The 19,218-nt window shown below is 38.9% G+C and overlaps 2 protein-coding genes across 2 annotated transcripts; both read right to left on the reverse strand.

The window, feature by feature from the left end:
* Nucleotides 1-2,375: 2,375 nt before the first annotated feature.
* On the reverse strand, nucleotides 2,376-15,252 carry LOC131793151 (high affinity cGMP-specific 3',5'-cyclic phosphodiesterase 9A). The gene is made up of 19 exons (XM_059110554.2): nucleotides 13,989-15,252; nucleotides 13,384-13,454; nucleotides 12,963-13,040; nucleotides 12,192-12,235; nucleotides 11,149-11,203; nucleotides 10,750-10,820; nucleotides 10,083-10,161; nucleotides 9,172-9,265; nucleotides 8,637-8,711; nucleotides 8,145-8,231; nucleotides 7,721-7,792; nucleotides 6,743-6,858; nucleotides 6,234-6,333; nucleotides 5,637-5,693; nucleotides 4,803-4,916; nucleotides 4,349-4,453; nucleotides 3,720-3,848; nucleotides 2,920-3,228; nucleotides 2,376-2,509 (listed from the first exon to the last, which is right to left on the reverse strand). Exons 1-19 carry the CDS (start codon nucleotides 14,064-14,066, stop codon nucleotides 2,459-2,461), a joined length of 1,785 nt encoding a protein of 594 aa, XP_058966537.1. The 5' UTR covers nucleotides 14,067-15,252; the 3' UTR covers nucleotides 2,376-2,458.
* Nucleotides 15,253-15,437: 185 nt separating this feature from the next.
* Nucleotides 15,438-19,180, reverse strand: LOC131793133 (protoporphyrinogen oxidase). The gene is made up of 5 exons (XM_059110533.2): nucleotides 18,948-19,180; nucleotides 18,279-18,530; nucleotides 17,928-18,075; nucleotides 16,821-17,305; nucleotides 15,438-16,289 (listed from the first exon to the last, which is right to left on the reverse strand). The coding sequence occupies exons 1-5, from the start codon at nucleotides 19,041-19,043 to the stop codon at nucleotides 15,963-15,965; spliced, it is 1,308 nt and encodes a 435-aa protein (XP_058966516.2). The 5' UTR covers nucleotides 19,044-19,180; the 3' UTR covers nucleotides 15,438-15,962.
* Nucleotides 19,181-19,218: the final 38 nt, after the last annotated feature.

The raw sequence follows: 19,218 nt of genomic DNA on the forward strand, positions 1-19,218 counted from the left end.
TTGTCTTTAATTATTTCAATCAGTGAGGAAGTTAATAAAGCAAAGTTTCATTATTTGTATTGTTTTTCAGCAATATTTACTCAATAAACCACAAAAGTTTCGTGTTCCGCAAAGCATTTTATTTGCTTCAAATTAATTGTACTGATTAAAAGATGTCAAGAAAAAAAATTCCATGAACGAAACCTAGAAATTGAAACTCTGTGTAGTTTTTGCTCCTTGAAACAATTTTAGAAAGCGAAAGTATAAAAAAAATTCAAAATGTCGAGTAGCGGTGTCAGACTTCCACGTGGCTGCACTCAAATACAAAATGAAGTCCCGAATGGAAATAGTTTCACTGGAGAGATATTTTACAATCCTATGTCAGTTATGCTTTTCTCGAAGCCACGGCCCTAATCAAGTCTTATTTCGAGTTGAAGAGCGGCTAAGACCAAGCAACCAACTCTGCTTTGTCGTTGAACTGAGCTTATACGACTCGTTTAGATCTTTGAAGGTGTTAAAGCGATATTTTCCAAAGGCAATGCTAACCTGTTATTGTAGTGACAAAAAAGTGCTTTCGTTGCTCTTCTTTAGAGGTCCAATGTCTTCTTCCTTCTAGTGCAACGTAAAATTTAGCACAACGGACGGCACATCTTCACTGTAAAACGGACGGCGTGGTTTGCTGAAAATTCCACAACTTCTGATGAATAGGGATTAACAACTGCACCCAATAATCGGCTATACGTCACAGATTTGGCGCCTAGTTGCGTTTGCACCAGGCTGCTGACAGGCTGCATTTGACAAGAGGAGGAAATGAAATTCACAGCAACTGAATTTTGGGAAATACTTTGTGATCAGGAAATTACTTAGATTCTCGAAAATAGCTGAATTGAAAGACTAATAGCATCAAAAGCAGTAGATCTCAGTAATAAATAAAGAAATTTTTAAGGCCTCATTTTGAAATTGCATGAATAAATGAATGATTGTTTGTTTTCCTCTTACGAAGGGAACTTAAGAAATAACAAAAAGACAACGGAGATAAAGATGATGCCCTGTAATTTACCGGTGAAGGAAAAAAACATGAAGAAATTAAAACGCTTTGTCACTCTCCCATGATGGAAAAACAATATCAAAAGCATGCAAATGAATTAGAAGCACCGACATCCTTTCATTATAAAAGGAGGCAATGTAGGTGCAGTAATCCTAAGGGCTAAGAATGATAAATAGGTACAACTGAAATAAGTACCATAAATTCGAAAGGTTGGAGAGGAAGATGTTCACTCGCCTCGTCTCGAGCATGGGACAAAGAATTCTGTGTCCCCATGAGGAATCAAAGGTACGTACCATGAGGTAACTCTAAGGAGTCTTTAATAGGTATTTATCAATTTCTAATCTAATACAATAACCGTTGATTTCCTTTATTTACAATCTATTTGCAACAGACGCTGTAACACTACATTAAATCCTGTATCTCTCTCTGTCTCTGTCTCTGTCTCTGTCTCTCTGTCTCTGTCTCTGTCTCTGTCTCTGTCTCTGTCTCTGTCTCTCTCTCTGTCTCTGTCTGTCTGTCTGTCTGTCTCTCTCTCTCAAAAGAGTTTTATTGAGTTCGATAATAGGTCTGAATGTGCTCGTTAAATTTATACATTTCCTGACTGTCGAAAACGAAACAATCACGTAAAATTGCCAGACTTTGTATAAGATGAGAAAGAGAACCCCGATAGCAACTATTTACGTAAAGGGGGTAAGTTTCTTAAAAAACTGGGGGGCTGCGTCGGTGGGGGGAGGGGGCTATCACAGAGTTTATCATGTAAATTGGCCAGCGTAGCTATAGATACTCTTTGTGGTTGCTAATTTACCTTATCAACTCAGTTAATAAAACCAAATTATCGTATTATTTGAAAGTCGACTGCAACGTGACCTTCATACGTTACACTGAAGAGGAGGCCAGCCGCCATTGAAGCCTGTTTTAACAGCACGCTACTTCACAAAGTTCTCGATGCGAAGGTTACTTCTTTTTTTAATCAATGTTTTCTTTGGTGTCGCCTAAATGTATTGTAGAAAAAAGACCAGCCAAACGAAATTCGGATAGGGTATTTCTATATTCTTCAGGGACCTCCGAAAGTAGGTGTGATCCAAAAATAGTCAGACTTAGAATAATTCTGACGAGAGCGTTTCAGTCTCTTAGACTAATGGTCTCTCGTCATCACTAGACTAGTAACTATTAGAGATGCGAGAAATATTGCTTATGTTAATGCTGACGGCTATTGATAAGGTTTAGAAAACCGAGGGAAACAAAATAACAACAACCCTTGGTCTGATTTAAAGCGCTTCATATCCGCCCCCACCCCGCCGCTGGTCTGTCTCGTGAGAAAAAATCAGCCAAATAAAACGATCTCAGGGTCGCTAATTAAATCTTTTAACGTTAAATATACTGGAAAAATAGATCAAATTTTCATCGTCAAGTCTCAAGCTTGTAGACCATCTATTTGTCTTCGCTAGCTGACGGACTGCAATCTGCGGCTTCATCCTTTTTCTGAATCAGAGAACAAATTTGAAAATCAATTAAAAGTATAGTCCGCTTGTATTCATCGTAGTTCGTCATATTGAATCTTACTTCAGTAGACCACTGACCAGTTGCGATACTAGTCTGCTTGTTCAGCAGGATTTTAAAGAACGGCACACCAAAGAAAATTGACTGAACTTATCCGAATAATGTCACAGGTACAAAAGCAGAATAATTGTCATTGCTATTGTCATTATTATTTTCGTTATTATCATCACGATCGTATGCTCATCATCTGCATTATTGTCATCGTCATCGTCATCGTCATAGTTCTCGTCACTGACACTTTCACTACCATTTTCATCATGACTGTCATTATCGCTATTATTTTTATCAATTCTTTCTCTTTTCTCCCTTCAGTGCTTCCTCTAAATTCCTACCTCCTGCTTTTTGTTGGTGTTGCGGGCCAGTTTCTCCTGCTCTTTTTCCGTTTGTTTACTCTCCTTGTTGCGGTCGTGGAATATCTCTCGTATTTCCTTGGACACACCCATTAAGTTCGACTTGCCCTTTGACGGACTCCACCCTCCTTTACCTTTGCTACTATCCACACTTTTCTCAGGAGGACTTGAATCTTCAGGGAAGTCGGCCGTGGCAGCCTTAACTTCTTCCTCCACAATGCGCATTCTTTCGTAGTTTTCGTAGGCTTCCCGTAGAGGCACAATCATAACAGGGGCTACTTGAGGAAACAACTGCAAATAAACCATAAAAGAATTTAAAAAGAGACACAAGTACAAGGCAGCACAAAGGGTCTAAAAATAGAGCTGGTCCCCTTAGATCTTCGTCACAAGTGACCAAACCCCTTCCCCACTCCGCACTGCATTACGCATCACTAACAATCACTGGCACCCATTTGAACTCCTCGTTTGCAAGAGGCAATGTGAGAATAAAGTGTCTCGAACAAGAACCGAACATATTAACGGCGACCAGGACCCAAACTCCATCCCTTCCGATCCAGGCTTCAATGCGCTTACAACTACGCCAATGAATTAATAAATTAACGCACCGACCATTGAGTTGATCTATATTTGAGTTTCTATCCATATTCTAACATTTTCTGAGTACGTTTTCCAAACTGGGTAAACTAATATTGGACAAACGAAAAAAACGTCTGAAAAATGAAAGATCTGTGAGGCACTTTAGGTTTTCACGACAACAGTTAGCTTAAAATTGTTACAAATACCTTGTTCAACAGCTCAAACAGCGGAATCAGCACAAACTTGATGAAGCCGATCTGCGCAGTCGGTTTACTGACTTTATCACGGTCCATGAAAGGAGCCACAGGCAGACCCTCGGCTTTTTCTCGATCACTCTGGAAGTATCGAGTCAAATAGCATGTCATGGGCACACCAAGCTCCAGTATTCACCCCCCCCCCCCCCCCCACAAAAGGCAAACATTATAAGCAGATACCTCTATTCAGAAGCGAGGCTTAACGCAAATCCTTACTTTCACGAATGAGGTTGTGCTCTTGGCCTCATTTGATAAAGCTCCTTGACCGAGGTCAATCTTTTCTCTTGGTGTTATCTTATTGTAACCGAATAGTATATGGGAAGTTTTGGATCAATATCGGTAACTGAACAACTGCGCACCTACCCCTCCCCTAACCCAACATTAACCCTAACTTGTTATCAGTTGACTTTAGTTGGGTTAGGGAAGGGGTGCGTAGTTTCTCGGATACTGACATTGCACAGTTGAAAAAAGCCCCAAGAAAAAAATCCAAAAAATGTTTCCGCACCAGTTACTTCTATTGGCCATGGTTTTTGGAAGTTGATTCCCTGAATTACGATTGGTTGGTTACTCCTCATTCTTACCTGCATGAAGTATTCTTCAAGAAGACAGTCCGCCCAAGGTTCAGATACATCTATTGGACGAACTTCATTTGAAATGTCGCAACACTTTATAAGAATCATCTTGAGCTAATAAAAAAAAGGGACAGCTTTTAAAAAAACAGACATTTTTAAAAGGTTGTTCATGTAATAAATGGGTATTTCCCGAAACAGACAAAAGCCAAGAGCGAGGAACATCGGGTACAACTCGATAGACTTCGTTGTGGGCTAAGAGGTCGTTTGTATTCTAGTGTTACACCCACCCACCCACTCACTCACTCACTCACTCACTCATTCACTCAATAGGACAACATTATGGCTTCGCCTCCATGGGAGGCAGTATTAAAAATCAACACCTGAATTTTCTCCGCAGACGTAACAAATACGTGTTAAAACAACCCTGACAGCTACCGTGAACAAATTTCGTTCATTCGCTCACCGAACTAACGTAATCATCGTTGCTGAAATCAAAGGTGTCCAGTTTACTCTTAAATCTCTCCACTATCTCACTGTGCCGAGCCATGTCGGTGGCCAGGATCAGCATCACAATTTCCTGAGAAAAAAAATTTATTACAAAATGACAGTTATGGGAAGGGAGTGCAGGTATCTCTCCCTGAAGTTAGTCCAAAGCCAAGTCCCGCATGCATGCCTTAGGTACAAAATTACTTTTGAAAGCGCCCTCTCCCTAAGCTTCCTTACCTAATGCAACCGGAAAGTAGAGACGCCGTAGTCTGGTAGCGAGCGCGCAAAACTCTAAATCAATGGACGGATCAATTTGACGATGGATTTGATTCCTCTTCTGCGTCATCACAGCTCCTGATTCCATCCTCATTAACGTATTTGAGGGTATTGACGAAATGTCAGAAGGATAGTAAAGGGAGAGGGGTAAGGAGCCAGTTGTATCTCATCAAGGGATCCAAGGGGGGAGGGGGCGGGGAAAGCGATACAACCAGTTCAAAATAGATTCGTGATAGCTTTGGGGTGTTTTAAAATTGTTGTTGTTGATGTTGTTTGTTACGCCACCTACAACAGCTAAAAAGAAGAAAATTTTTCGTTCTCACTCTAAATATCATCGTCGGTATGACTGTTAACTGTCACAATTGTGTGACGAGAATGCCACGGCGTTTCAGCCTTCCTCTGTCTTGCTAGGATCCTTAAAGAATCGTATTGTCACAAACAAAGGGCTTTTCAAAATTTGAGAAAAAGAAACATCGACCTCTATCGACATAATGGTTAAAACAGGGGACTGGTAGGAGTAAGAGACAATTCTCACCTGCCGAATCTTCTTCTGATCCTCCTTACTAAGGTTGGCAAATATGTTACAGTCCGGCTGATAACAGCAATACATTATAACTAGTTATTGCCTGATTGTGCAACTTTTTTGACAAATCTTACACACATTAGTGTGACAAGTGTAGCTTGTAGCACTGATGATTTGGAGACATAAAGTTTGGCGGCGAGAACGTTTTGTGATTTTTGATCGTGATCGTGCACATCATCATAATTCTCTTTCAATTCATAATCATAGACTATGGTTATCATTTACGGGATGATTTCAAAAGGGCGAGAGCTAAAATCATTATTAAACATGGCCGTTATTAACCCTTCAACTCCTAAGATCTATTAGTTAATTAATGATTAATTAATTAATTAATTAATAATTAGCTAATTCTCCCCCTCTAGCTGCTACACATTTCCATGAAAATCAGTTACGAGAATTTAGTGTAAGGTATAGATAAAAACTCAAGCTCTGCCTGATAAGTTTGATTATTCTCATTCCATGTTTTCCGGATATCGTACGAATCTTATAGGGAGAAGTTACATTTAATCACTTAGGTGAGTTAAAGCGTTATATCAGGATATCAGATACCTGACTAATGATCTCAAACGCAATGGCTGCGTGATGATTTTCCAGAGGTGAGATGTCATTGTAACGAATGGCAAGCTCCGTCTGGGCATTGATCTGGTAACTGTAGATATTGGAAAAATTAAAGATCAGACAATAAGTTAAATCAAAGCAACTTTTTACTTGAGGGTCGAAAGTAATCCAAGATCGTTCTGCTTTTACTTCACTCTGCTCTGTATATTGTTCCAGAAAAATTGCGCCATCCTCTCAACCAATCAGATGCAAAACCAAAGACAATCGCGACTAGGTCTGCCGCGTTTTCCCGCGCTGCAAACAGTTTTCTGGTTAATTTTCACTGGGGGGGGGGGGGTATGGGGGAGGGGGGAGGGTGTAGCTACACGTAGGCTAATCTTTGTTCTGATTGGTAGCCGGGATTGCGTTCGTTTTCATATTCCGACACTCCACTGAAAACTGCTTTACACATGCAGTTTGATTGGCTGGCTATGGTGCTGTTTTTAATTTGAACAACTTACGTGTTGTTAAATCCCGGATGATCGAGGTCATGGCAAATGCAGGCGGTCATAAGAACAAGCAGGTCCATTTTTGAAAGCAAGTCTTTTAGGTTACACAGATGGACGATGCAAAACATCTGATGAGAAAGAAACACGCATGAGACCACTTTTATATTGAATGTATTGAATACTTCAAGTCAAAAAAGGAGTGAAAGTCTTCTTTATACTTTTCATTGTTAAAAGTTTTCAGGCACACATTTTGGAAGAACTGTTGGGGTACGCCACAAAAAGATTGAATTTTTGCAAAACTACCTCCACAAAGTTGTTGTGTGTCCACCGTGTCCTGGTCGGGTTGGAAATTTAAGTATTGGCTTTTGTGGAGGTAGGAAAACTAGCGAAGCCAGAGCAAACTCCCGAGTCACTACTACCGAAATATAACACAAAATTTAGGCCAAACCAGAAGGAGACTTAATGTTCTTACCCCTCAGCCATTCTACTCCCCTCGTTTGAGCAGATGGAGCAAGTGCGTAAACTTCTTCTTCATTTATTATTTTCTCCTTACAGTATCTTCAATGAATTTCTGTTCTTCAAATTGAGTACTGTTCTAAGTTTTACGAAGTAAAGGATTCCTGGAAGAAAAGTACTGCCTCAACTCAATCCCAGCTCCCCCTCCTCCCCACCGGAAATTTTTCTTGCGGTTACCAAGAACTTTAAAACAAAGTTTCCTAAATCTGTTTGTATTTTTCGACTCCCTCTTAGTGTAGAAGACACAGGACATGTCACTATAGAATACCGACTCATCAACCAACTGATTTCACCTGTTTTTCTCGTTCTTTATTTGTGTTCTCTATTGTTTTACGTTAACTGAATCTTCTGTTTTTCTCAGTAAGTTTCATATACACAGTGAGACAGACCTTGATCGTTACAAAATTCTTGTCCGTGATGCAAATGAAGCGAGAAAAGCTTTAAATAACATTTTATTGAGAGGACGTCACTTACCATCTGAGTGACACAAAAGCAATGACGAAAATTGTGGAAAGGATTGTTTCGGTAGTTTTGTTGAATTGATACCTGTGAAGTTTGAGCCAGAAATAATATTAGATGTAGTAACAGGTAAATAAACATTTTCGGTTTGACGAATGATTTCTGAAATAACTGGTTTCAGTCTTATGACTGAAAGAGAAACCACTTATCAACCCTTTCACTCCCAAGATCTAATTAGTAACTCTCCTTACTGTCTGCAGTACAATGGTTATGATGGTAGATCGGAGAATTTGGTACTGGATCACATAATAATCCACTTTTTTATATTTTCTCTTGATTCTCATCACATGTCTGCTTGATATCGTATTGATATTGTAAGGAGAAATTCTGTCTTGGTCACTCATGGAAGTTAAGGGGTTAATACTTCTATTACTCTTACCAAGAAACGCCTTAGAACAACTGAGTTGATTCCAAAGTCATCGATTAGTCCAAGTTCTTGGTACATATGTTCCATGAGTGACAACATCTATAAAACAGAGATAAGACCTGATGGATTATCGTAAAGAAAAGTTAAATAGATAAACGCACACACAGGTAGGCACAAAAATGAAATCAGAATGATGAAAAAAGCAAAACAGAAACAAAAAAAGGGACTCCATGCTGCAACCGTTTTGGCCGCCAAGATGACTAGAAAAGAACAAACTTTGGCGTGTGAATTTGCAGAGTAAGTTGCCAATTAGAAGACCAAGTAATATTGCACATAACACAACGGGTTAACTATCATAAATGACTATCATCCCATCCTTTATAAAGGCTGAGTTATAATTACTCATTTTCGCTTTATCTTTTAAAAACTGAGACAATTTCCAGCAGTTTAGCTTCGTTGGCTTGTACGCAGACTCAGTGACCTTATTACAAATTTACGTCACACCTCATTAGGTTCCCAGTGCCATATGTTGAAAATTGGTTCCTTCAACTGCTCTACCGTTGTTTGAGACAAGGTATACTGCAAAATAAGTTTACATTTAATTGAAAACCTATTCGCAAAAGATATATCCAGGTATGGGACTAGATATATCCAAGTGTGGCGGGTAAGGTTATACGGAAGAGACCGCCGTCTCTAATTTTTTTAGCTCACGACATGACACTTTCGATTCTGATTAATTTATTCATCAAAAATGGATTAACAATCCAGCTCCAATCTCTCCTGCTAAGTTATTGTTTTGTTCCACTATGTCTGTCAATTTCTATAGGGGGACGAGAAAGGCGTGAAATCTTGCCCGATAACATGATCGTAAGCCACACATGTTCGCATTGCGGACCTATTTTTTTACTCAGCTGCCTTTTCTTTCGCTAATCCAATTCATCCATGAGCTGCCTCACAGGAGCCTTTAATTATATCAAGTGTTTAAGCAGCTACAAAAGGATTTCTTGCCTAAGATCACCTTATGTTCACTGTAAGTTACCTTGACAAAGTTAGGCATTGGTCGTGAAATGCTGATGTTCCTTTTATTATTCTTGTTTGTCTTGACATTGTCTTTGATGGCTTGCCAAGTGATTCTAGGATTGTTACGAGCAAAAACGATCACAGTTTAGCAATTATCAAAATATCATAAGCAAGATAGTGGCCTTCGATTCTGTTTCTGTGTTTTCTACATTTTTGTACTCATCAGCCGGAAATATTTTTTCCTTTAGTTTGCACCTTCTTCATAAGTAGAGTTCAAGCTTGATTTTTCTTCCCTTTCTTTCCTTTCCTTTTTTTTTACCGAGGGAATCTTTAATTTTTTCTTGACGTGTGATTTAACTCAATACGTGACATCGAGTTTTTTCGCTAAGCGTTTCCAAGTATTAGCAATATTTATCATAGAATAGAATATTTCGACACCTTCATAATAAGATATGTAATGTGCTTCCGGTCTATCATTTGCCTGTGTCTCACTTGGCTTGAATGTTTAGGCAGAGAACAGAATAGAATAGACGATCTCCTGAAACGGGACTGATCTGAAATAAGCGCTCGAGGGATTCACACTTGGAATAAGAATGGCAGTCTCTTACCTTAACTTGAAGGTCTCTCGAACACATTATATCGAATTAGAAAGAGTTTCGAATGAGTGTCATAAAACCAAATCCGAAGTTGTTATGTGACCACGTCGCGATGGATTTTGGTTTTGATTTGATCGCCTTGGTAGAATGGCGCGAGTTTTCCCAGCCAATCAGAGACTGCAGAGTAGAGTAAAATCACACGATCCCGGATAACTCTGGACATTCAATTTAAAAATACTGTGATCAACACCAAAGGAAGAATGCACTAGATTCTCATCGGATCTGAAAATGAAGTAAAAAAAAAGAAAAGTGCGTAGATTTTTGGAATAAATACCTGTCTTGACGTATTTGTTCCCTTATCTCGGTGATCTCTGCACTCAAGTGCTGCATTTCAATTGCCTTCAATGCCTCAGCTTTAAGCAAAAGGAAAATAAAGAGACCAGTTTCAAATAATCATAACTGTGGTTTTTTTTCTTATGACGAATTAAAGACGCTTCATGGAGATTTGTGAATCGTAGAAAAAGCAGCTCATTTTTGCCAAAAACATCGATTGCTATCAGTGTTTTCTGGTGATTTCTATTCTTAATAGCCTCGCTACAATTTTTAATGAAGAAATGTAAAATGGTTTCCATGTTTACATAGCCTGATGTAAACACTTGGGAGGTTGGGAGAACACGAGATAAGCGTAGGAAACCACGACGCGAAGTGGAGTGGTTTCCAGCTTATCGAGTGTTCTCCCAACCTCCCAAGTGTTTACATCAGGCTATGTAAACACGGAAACCATTTTACATTTCTTTTATAAAATAACTAATGACAGAGGAACGAAAACCGTGTTTACATACGCTCATGTAAAATGGTTTTATGGCCAATCAGAGCGCGCGTACTATTTGAATTATTTTATAACATAATTTCTTCACGATTCAGCGTGTGTTCATGAACTATGAAGCACGCGGGAAGTTTAGAGAACATGCACAAAGGTGTGTAAGGTGTGCTCGAGTAACCTTCTACTTTTCTTTCCAAATGCGACAGTTGTTTGGCCAATTCGGACTTCAGCTGGGACACTGTGAAGGTACTGGAAAAAAATTAACAGTAAAAAAATTGGTGATCAAGTATACGCCAGACATTTTTTATCATAGTAACAGGAAATAACCTGAGCCATTATATGTGCAAATACGAAAATTCGTAGTGGCTTTTCAGCAAGGAAAAACAAACAAAGGCCTAGTGTTAAATTCGTTATGAAGAAATATTTATTGAATGTCGTATGAGCAATTGACCAGAATTTGCATGTATTCTCTACGTAAGACTGATATTTTCAACCGAGTTAAAACAAATTTATCTCTAACTCATTAAATAATTCATAAAATCAAGCTTGGCCAGAAGTCAGTTAATGTTTATCTAACCTGATAAACTTATCAGCAACTTGGCTGAGCACATTTGCAAAGACCTCTTCGTCTCCTAGATACGAAGAAAAATGGAACGAAAATAACGTGAACAAAAGAAAGAGAAGAAAATTTGTAGTAATATAAACCTTTTGTAATTCAAGCATGATTGAAGGAGATAAAAAAACGAAAGGAAAAAGGATATATCCACCAAGTGTGACGAAGGAGAAAACATGCCCTCAGTGCCAAGCGCGGGAAAAAATAAACCAATTACCATGCTGGGAGAAATATATTGGACTGTCGGGGTAGATTAGCTCGTACACAACGTGCAAACGGCGCCGAGAGGCACCGAGAGTCTGATCAGCAACAGTTTACTTAACTCTCCGAGAAAACTTCCCGTTGAGGACTCTAAGCAAGATCAAGGACAAACCCTAACACGACTAGCGATGTTGATCATCGTACGAGAATTAAACCTGACTATAACGGTCAGGGACACATCACTCAAGAACTTAAAATAAATTTGTGGTCTTACAGCACGTAACAAACCAAGGCTCAAAAGACTCACACAAAGATTTCAAGATAACCTAACAGGCCTAAACAGTTCCCAAATATTTAGCCAGAACGTTCCTAATTTAAGTAGTCCCCAAACCGACTTCTAATTTTTGTATTTCATAACAAACATACAACAAACTCCAACTGCGAGAAAACATATTACAAGCACCAAGTGCAAGAAACTCACAACGAGCACTAAATGCGGGAAACTTCACAACTAGCACAAGCGGGGGGAACTCGCAAATAAAACAAGGGGGGGAATTCACAACGTGGTCCACGCGCTGGAAATGTCCAACCTATGCCAAGTTTAGCGCAGAGGTACTAAGTAATGTCTGACTATTTCACTTATTCCACCTTTTTCGCTTTCTGACCAGATGAAAAAAGGCATCCTGTACGTCCAGCTACTTACAAGTGACGCGTCCATGCCACACAGCAATTTCAACTACGGGGAAAACTCAGTATCACGCTTATTCAACGGCGGACCGAAACCTATAGTATCATTTCTAACTTACCGTGCTTTTTGTCCATGGCACCAACTACAACACGATAAGGTGATCTACGAAATGAAACTAAAATATCGTTAACAACTATGTGCAGATGGGCGAAGTATATGGATTTTTGTCCATGGCACCAACTACAATACGATAAGGTGATCTACGAAACAAACGAAAACATCGTTCATAACAATGTGCAGATGGGCGAAGTATATGCGCATTGGCCTAAAAGTCAACTTATGACGAGTAAACAAGCTTCGTAGACTTTAAAAACAGGAAACGAAGGCGGTAAATCCTACAGTTACTGAAAGAGTTATGCTTAATTGTCAGAATTTAGTCAAGTTATTTTAAATATGAGATTGCCTCGGTTCTCTTGTGCCAAGAACGGCTTGTTTTCACCCACACTACGTGAAAAAAAAGAAGTGACAATTGTTGGAAATATAGAATGAAATGCCATGAAAAAATTTGAAAATACTTTTCTCTGAGCGTGATTTATGCCCCATCCACCACAGCAAAACATGTTTAGTTAAATCAGGTTTAACAGAATGAAAAATTAGCGACAGAAAACTGAATGGGGTTCAAGTAATCACTGGGCTGTATTTTCGTTATACTACATTTGAAGTCGATAAACTACAATGTAAGCAACTTCCACGAAGGAACAATTTTAGGCCATGTCAGAAAAAAAAACAGCTTTGAAACATTTCTTAGCTGTAGTGTGAATGGAGCATTAGTTGTAAAGTTACTCCTCGAGACCCAAATGAGTTTGGATATTAAAATATTTTCTCCTACCGTGCAGTATTCGACGGTAAATTCGGCTCAATACACACAGTGCTTCCATCTTGTGTCTTCAACATCATGTTGGACCATCTGAGATAAAAAAAAAACAGTACGAAATGAATAACAGCAAGAGAAAATGACGGGAGAGGGGAATACTTGAGACTATATCTGGGATTTGTCAATTCCATGGCCACACAGGGTTTTTTTCGACGACCCCACTGTGAATTATCGAAATATTCTCTTCAACACGGAAGTACGAAAACAAATTTCTTTAACTCTGCGCTTTCAAAAATGTGAAGTAGGGATGTAATTTCCACAGTTTTAAACCTCGCTAATAACAGAGAAAATTAGGTCGTTGAAAAGAACATCTTTGGCTATGAACTTACAGAAAATTAATTGTACAGACCAGACAAAGACAACCCTCTGAACTTACCGACTCACTCCAACGGCTGAAGCTAGAAGATCTTTGATATCCCGAGAACTACTGTGCTTTGAGAAAACGACCTAAATGATATTTCGAAAGAAGAAAATGTTCACGATACTCAGTTACACGAGTGTAATGTGATTAGGTCCCAAGGGTTATCATGTTGTTCATTTCTTTTCATTTCGACACTGCGTGGAGTGCATAAATTGCAGCTCCTGACCAATCTCAACTTGACCAGCTAATGGAAATATATAGCTGGCACCGTTCTACGGTTGAGGAGGCGACTCATCAACTTAACAATTCAATTCCGCCATTTTTCATTACCTTACTGTGATTTTAAAGCAATCAAATATAGTTATTTCGCGAAACATTAAGAGATATAAAGATAAAACGAGTCCACTTTTTCTTCTCAAATACCATCGTCAACACATTTCATGCACTAGAAAAACAAAATCATCGAATTTTAACATTGATCCTAATGAAAAAATTACTTACAGGATAAAAAATAGAATAAAAAGTGGTTGATCAAATGGCGATTAAATTAGATTTCCTCACTGAAAGGCAACACATATAGAATCGAAAGAACGACGGAGAGTCGATCAAAATTTTCTTACCTTTTGTTTGCGCCCGTCCACTTCAAGATAAATGGTTTTGAGATTTGCCGACGCTTTGCCCGAAACTCCATTTCCCATGCTGAAAGAAATTTGTTCACCTCTTTACTTATTTCAAACAGGCTAGTATTTCATGCCCCACTCAGTCGGTAAAGCTTTTCCTTAGGTGAACATGATTCAACTACAGTCGCCCTCGATAACCATGTCATATGTCTGTTTCCAATGGCAACAAAAAAGTTAAAATCCTAAAGCAAATGGATAATTACTGTTGCATAACAAATTCCGACAGCGTTTGCTGTAGAGGCAAAAAGCAAAATTTAGCACAATCTTGTTTCCTTTTTTTCAATTAGGTTCAACAATATGAGACAAGGAAATAACTCTTATTCATAAACATGTTCATGTTATTGCGCAAGCAGCTGTTAAAGTGGAAGTGTTTCGGTGAATCTGCCCCTTTACACTGTAATTACGTTTGACGTATATCGAGAAGCTGTATATGGAAATTGGGGGGGAGAAAATGAAATGACGTAAGCAGAATCATTATGTCATAAATAAAATAGGACCTCCCTCAAACGAAGAACTGACCAATAGAATCCATAGTTGCTTGATAAACAAGCCGAGTCAAGGGTTCCAAATTAAAAAGTTAATTTAAAATGCTAATAATGTACCTGAAAAATTACGCGCTTCTGATTGGCTGAAAACGAGTGCATTCTCATGTCACACAAGTGCAAAGTTGTAACACTTGTGCAAATTAGCGCCCACGCTTTCAAAATTTCGTCCGTCTTGACCTTTCGTGATGTTTTTATGTACATTATTAACAAGAAATAACATGATTTCTCTTACAATTTGGTGGAATTAGCACTTGTAAATTTGTCAGACTACAGATGCACGAGCCCGTAATTTTGTTGTCTTTGAAAAATGTACTGGTGCTTACTACCACCAAATTGAAAGAGAAATCATGGAATTACCTATACTAATTGAACTGAGTGGAATGCAATATGGTCTGAAATCATAAGCGTGTACACAAGTACACGCATTTCAGATCAAAATTGCACGACACGAAGTTCACTTACCACTCAATTACATCCATTTTAAAATCGCAAAATTCATTCGCTTAAATGCAAGATTCTTTAGTCTGCACAAACATTCTATTGTAGTGAGCTAGTGTGAAGAAAGTTGCATTAGTTGTTTTTTATTTTCCTGCAATTGGATTGGTTTCTTTGAACAAGCCTTGTCCTCTGATTGGTTATTGTATTTGAGTAATACATCCTCTGTGGCTGGGAAAAACATGCGATTAAGAGCAGAAAATGTTACGTTTCGTAAATGCATGGCACCAATGAGAGCCAATCAGATTACAAGGATCACCGGTGATTTCAAAATGGATGTAATCAAGAATATCTATTTATCCTTAATTAAAACATGTTCATTCTCTTTGTTACAATTTCTAGCTGTTCACAGAAATGATCGCATGGCTACGCCTTCTAAATGTATTAAACAAAATATGTATCCATTTATTTATCATCAATTGCTTAAATGTTCTGTCCATAAAAATGATCTCAAACGAGTACTTCACATACCATCCCCGGGAAAATTCTGAAACCCAGATGGCTTTCTGTCGAACTCTGACTTATGACCTTGTTGTCTAGACCAGTAGTGACAAGAAAAAAATATTATCGGCAAAGATAGTATTTGTGGACCGTCAACCCTCTTTTCTTTACCAACATTAGGGGATAGCTTTCTGCTACAGTGGATTGAGTGGATACGAGAATGGCACGAGACAAGGTGCTTCGTGCTAGAAAAGAAACTTGGTTTGTTTTTTCGTGGGTTCGGCTTAGTCCCTCACTGTCCAAACGACATTTATGCGTTTGGTTCCATTCACACTCGCAGAATCATACAAAACCAGACTACAACGATGTACTACGATGAACCTACCTCTACGAGGTAGTCTACGATATTTGCTAACTAGAGTTCGAACCTTTCTCAATTCGCTGCCAAAATTCGTTCTACAGCGCGCTGAGCATTATAAATACAGTCATTTACGCTAACACCATTATATGATGATCCGATCAGAGAAAGAGGTAACTTGCGTTTCTCAATGAAGTCGAAAATGTTTTTCAAACGATAAGAATGACCCAAGGTGTACTGAGGTATACAGTCATGTTGCACAGTGGTCAAACAACTCGTCGGTTTAGTTCGGATGCCGAGCGTTTTTTCGGCAGCTTCTTCCGCAACGTCTTGTAGATGACTGGGGTCTACTGAGTTAGGATCTCCAAATAGGGAATTGAACCAGTGACCTCCCATCATGACCTGAAAGTCGACAGAAAAGGGATGAAATTGAAATAGGGAACAGAAACGAAACGAGTCAGGTTCATTGTTATTATCGTTATTATTGGTAGAAGTGGTATCATTATCATCATCGTTATCATTACAACTATATATTAATACTAATTATAACTATATAGTAATACTAGGATTTTTACTATAATAACAATAATTACAATTAAAGACACAGGGGTCTGCGGGAGCGCGCTGGACTCTGGAACGAGAAGTCCTGGTTCGAGCCCCGACCTGTTATGTTGTTAACCAAGGCACTCTTTTGCCACTCAATAAAATATTGCTCTTTGTACGATTATACTGAAAGTCGATACTTAAATATGTATTTTCTTGATTTCAGAAGAGGCACAAGGTTTCCTGAACGAATTAGAAGAGCGTAGCGAAGTGAAACCGAAGTAACCTGAACCACTTTCTTCGCTCAGTTTCAAATCGGTCTTTTTAGGGGTATACTGAACGCGGATACTTTAAAAGGATCTTTTGTTATGAACAACTTGGCTTACTTACAGTTAATCGTGTAGTTTTTCCTCCGGGTCGATCATTTTCAGGGAAGGCGCAGGAGTCAAAGATAATCCCGAGAACTTTCAATGGCTCAGAGGAAGGAGCTAAATACCCAAACCCCTCCACGGGCACTACATTTCCTTCGTACTCAAGATTGACCACAGCTACTGTTGTACTGTTTATATTTTTCAACTCCGATGTTAATTCCAGGCAGTCTTCGGGTAAAATAGTTGCGAGACTCTCAGCTGGTATGCCGCTCATCACGTGATCTACTGTTAGCTCCTCATGGGGCCATGCTACTCTCAGTTTGCCGTCAGGGTTAAAATTCACAGCTGTACAAGGTGAGGTCATTTTGACGTTCACTCCCCGCTGTATTAATACTTCAAGTAGTTTGTCAGATAGTGTCTGCAAACCGCCCTTGAGCGACCAAGTGCTCCATCGTTCTTCTTTAGCCCTCATTGCCAATGGACTCATAACAGAGGGGTCGGAGACTAAAATGAATGAAAGACATTTCATTTTTTCATTTGCAATCTACTTCAATCATTTCCATTCCTAACCTATGAGAATTGCTTACCTTTATATTTATTTTACAGGAAGAGAGACATAGCTCAATTCCAAGACAGAAAATAAAGATAGGTCACCATGCTTGTTGGAGAAAAACTGATGAGTTACATTTACCTCTCCAGTGAGCTCCAAAAAAGCATCCATTTTTTAATGTGCACCTTAGTTACATGTGAAATTATGCACAGGAAGGATGTGCAATGGAACACTATGGAGTGACCTTAACCCTGTAATCCCTGAGAGTGACCAGTGATCTAATTTCTCCTTTCAATACTGTATCACCACTGAATCAAACATTAAGGTCATGTGGATAAAAGAAATGATACTCAGCTGAAGAACCTTAAACAAATTCTCCTTGCCAGCACATTGGGAAATGTAAAGAAAACAGTATGGAGAATATGCATATTGATGTTAGGGTGTAAAGGGTTAAAAGTTTATGAGGTTAGTTAAAAGCTCTTCAATCTTAAGAAAGAGATGGTTCAACCACATTTAGAAGAGGGTTGCTTCTACTAAATTCTGAAGACCTTCCCTCTGAAATGCAAACACAGGTACCTTCTTTTGTAAAGAAAGCTCCTTTGATTATGGAACCATGTTGATTCTCATACTGATGCACAGCAGGAAAACATGACTGAAGGCTCAGCAAACGAGAGTCACCAGCAAAGATGCCTCTACAGAGTGGATCACTGAGATACTCCGCTACCTTGAAACCACAGAAAAGCAAACACAATAAGCCAATCATGACAAATATCCAAAGTGATTCTACTGATTTTGAGTTGACATTTTGGGCAAATTCACCTGCGATAAATCAACTAAAATCAAAGAATTTGCAACAGCCTTTGTTCACAGATCAAACATTAATATTAAAATACATTGTGACAAATGAAAACTAGTAAATGCACATACCTCTTCATTCATCCTTCTTTTGAAGAAATTATAAATGCTTTCATCCTCATGATCTTGCTTTCCTCTCACAAATGGTTCTCTAATTATAGTAGGTAGTAATGATTTAGAAAACAAAGATTGTTTTTTTATTATTGATATAACTCCAGAGGGAAGCTGATGCAGTTTTTCACGAGAGTATATAAATCTGCTCCTTGCTGCAGGATGACTTGAAGAAACTGAGAGAACATTTTTCTCCAAGCCCAGATCATGAACCTATTCAAAAAGTACAGAAGAAAGATCATTTCGTGAACATGAATCGAGTGACCCCTTCCCACAAAAGAGAAAGTACCCTCTAAGGGACCTATAAAAGATAAAAAGATTGGGGGGTAGGCATATAAATTTCTACAAGTATTCAATGATTCTGGCATAACAAAACATACGGTAAAATACCCCTAATATCTAACAAAGCACTTAACTTCAAGTGCCTCGCGAAAAGGCGGGTTAGGATAAAGTAAACAAGGGATGTACAATTTTGCATTAGCCCTGTCCCTCCCCCCTTTTAAATACGACTGGTCCCTAAATCACCCCCAATGAATTGTGGATATAGGACTTCAGTTGAGCATAAAAACAAAAAGCGACCACGAGTGACACACACACGTGAGAAATTTCCCTCATATGAATTCTACTTACAATTTTAAGGGTTGCTCTCCCGGCATTGCCTGCGGGCCTAATACTTCTCGGGCCTAACTCGAAAACAGCCCCGTTCTCCGTAGAGCAACTTTGCATCCATCCCCCAACTCTCTCGCTAGATTCAAGAACTGTTATGTTACTCGGGTCTTTCACTTTATCCAGTAGGTGATAAGCGGCGGCTAGGCCAGATATTCCTCCACCGAGAATGGCAAATTTTCGTGAGGAAAGTGATATTTGCCCTACACCTGTGACCGCCATATTGGAAGGTTGA

Source organism: Pocillopora verrucosa, chromosome 6 (assembly GCF_036669915.1).
Source record: "Pocillopora verrucosa isolate sample1 chromosome 6, ASM3666991v2, whole genome shotgun sequence".
In the NCBI taxonomy this organism is placed as follows: Eukaryota; Metazoa; Cnidaria; class Anthozoa; order Scleractinia; family Pocilloporidae; genus Pocillopora; species Pocillopora verrucosa.

Coding starts and splice junctions, on each gene's coding strand:
- LOC131793133 (XM_059110533.2), bottom strand. CDS start 19,043: ATGCAAAGTTGCTCTACGGAGAACGGGGCTGTTTTCGAGTTAGGCCCG. Junction 18,531..18,947: donor GGAGAGCAACCCTTAAAATT/GTAAGTAGAATT, acceptor CTTTTTGAATAG/GTTCATGATCTGGGCTTGGA. Junction 18,076..18,278: donor AAAGAAGGATGAATGAAGAG/GTATGTGCATTT, acceptor TGTGGTTTCAAG/GTAGCGGAGTATCTCAGTGA.
- LOC131793151 (XM_059110554.2), bottom strand. CDS start 14,066: ATGGGAAATGGAGTTTCGGGCAAAGCGTCGGCAAATCTCAAAACCATT. Junction 7,793..8,144: donor TTGTTCTAAGGCGTTTCTTG/GTAAGAGTAATA, acceptor CAAACTTCACAG/GTATCAATTCAACAAAACTA. Junction 5,694..6,233: donor CGTTTGAGATCATTAGTCAG/GTATCTGATATC, acceptor TGCTGTTATCAG/CCGGACTGTAACATATTTGC.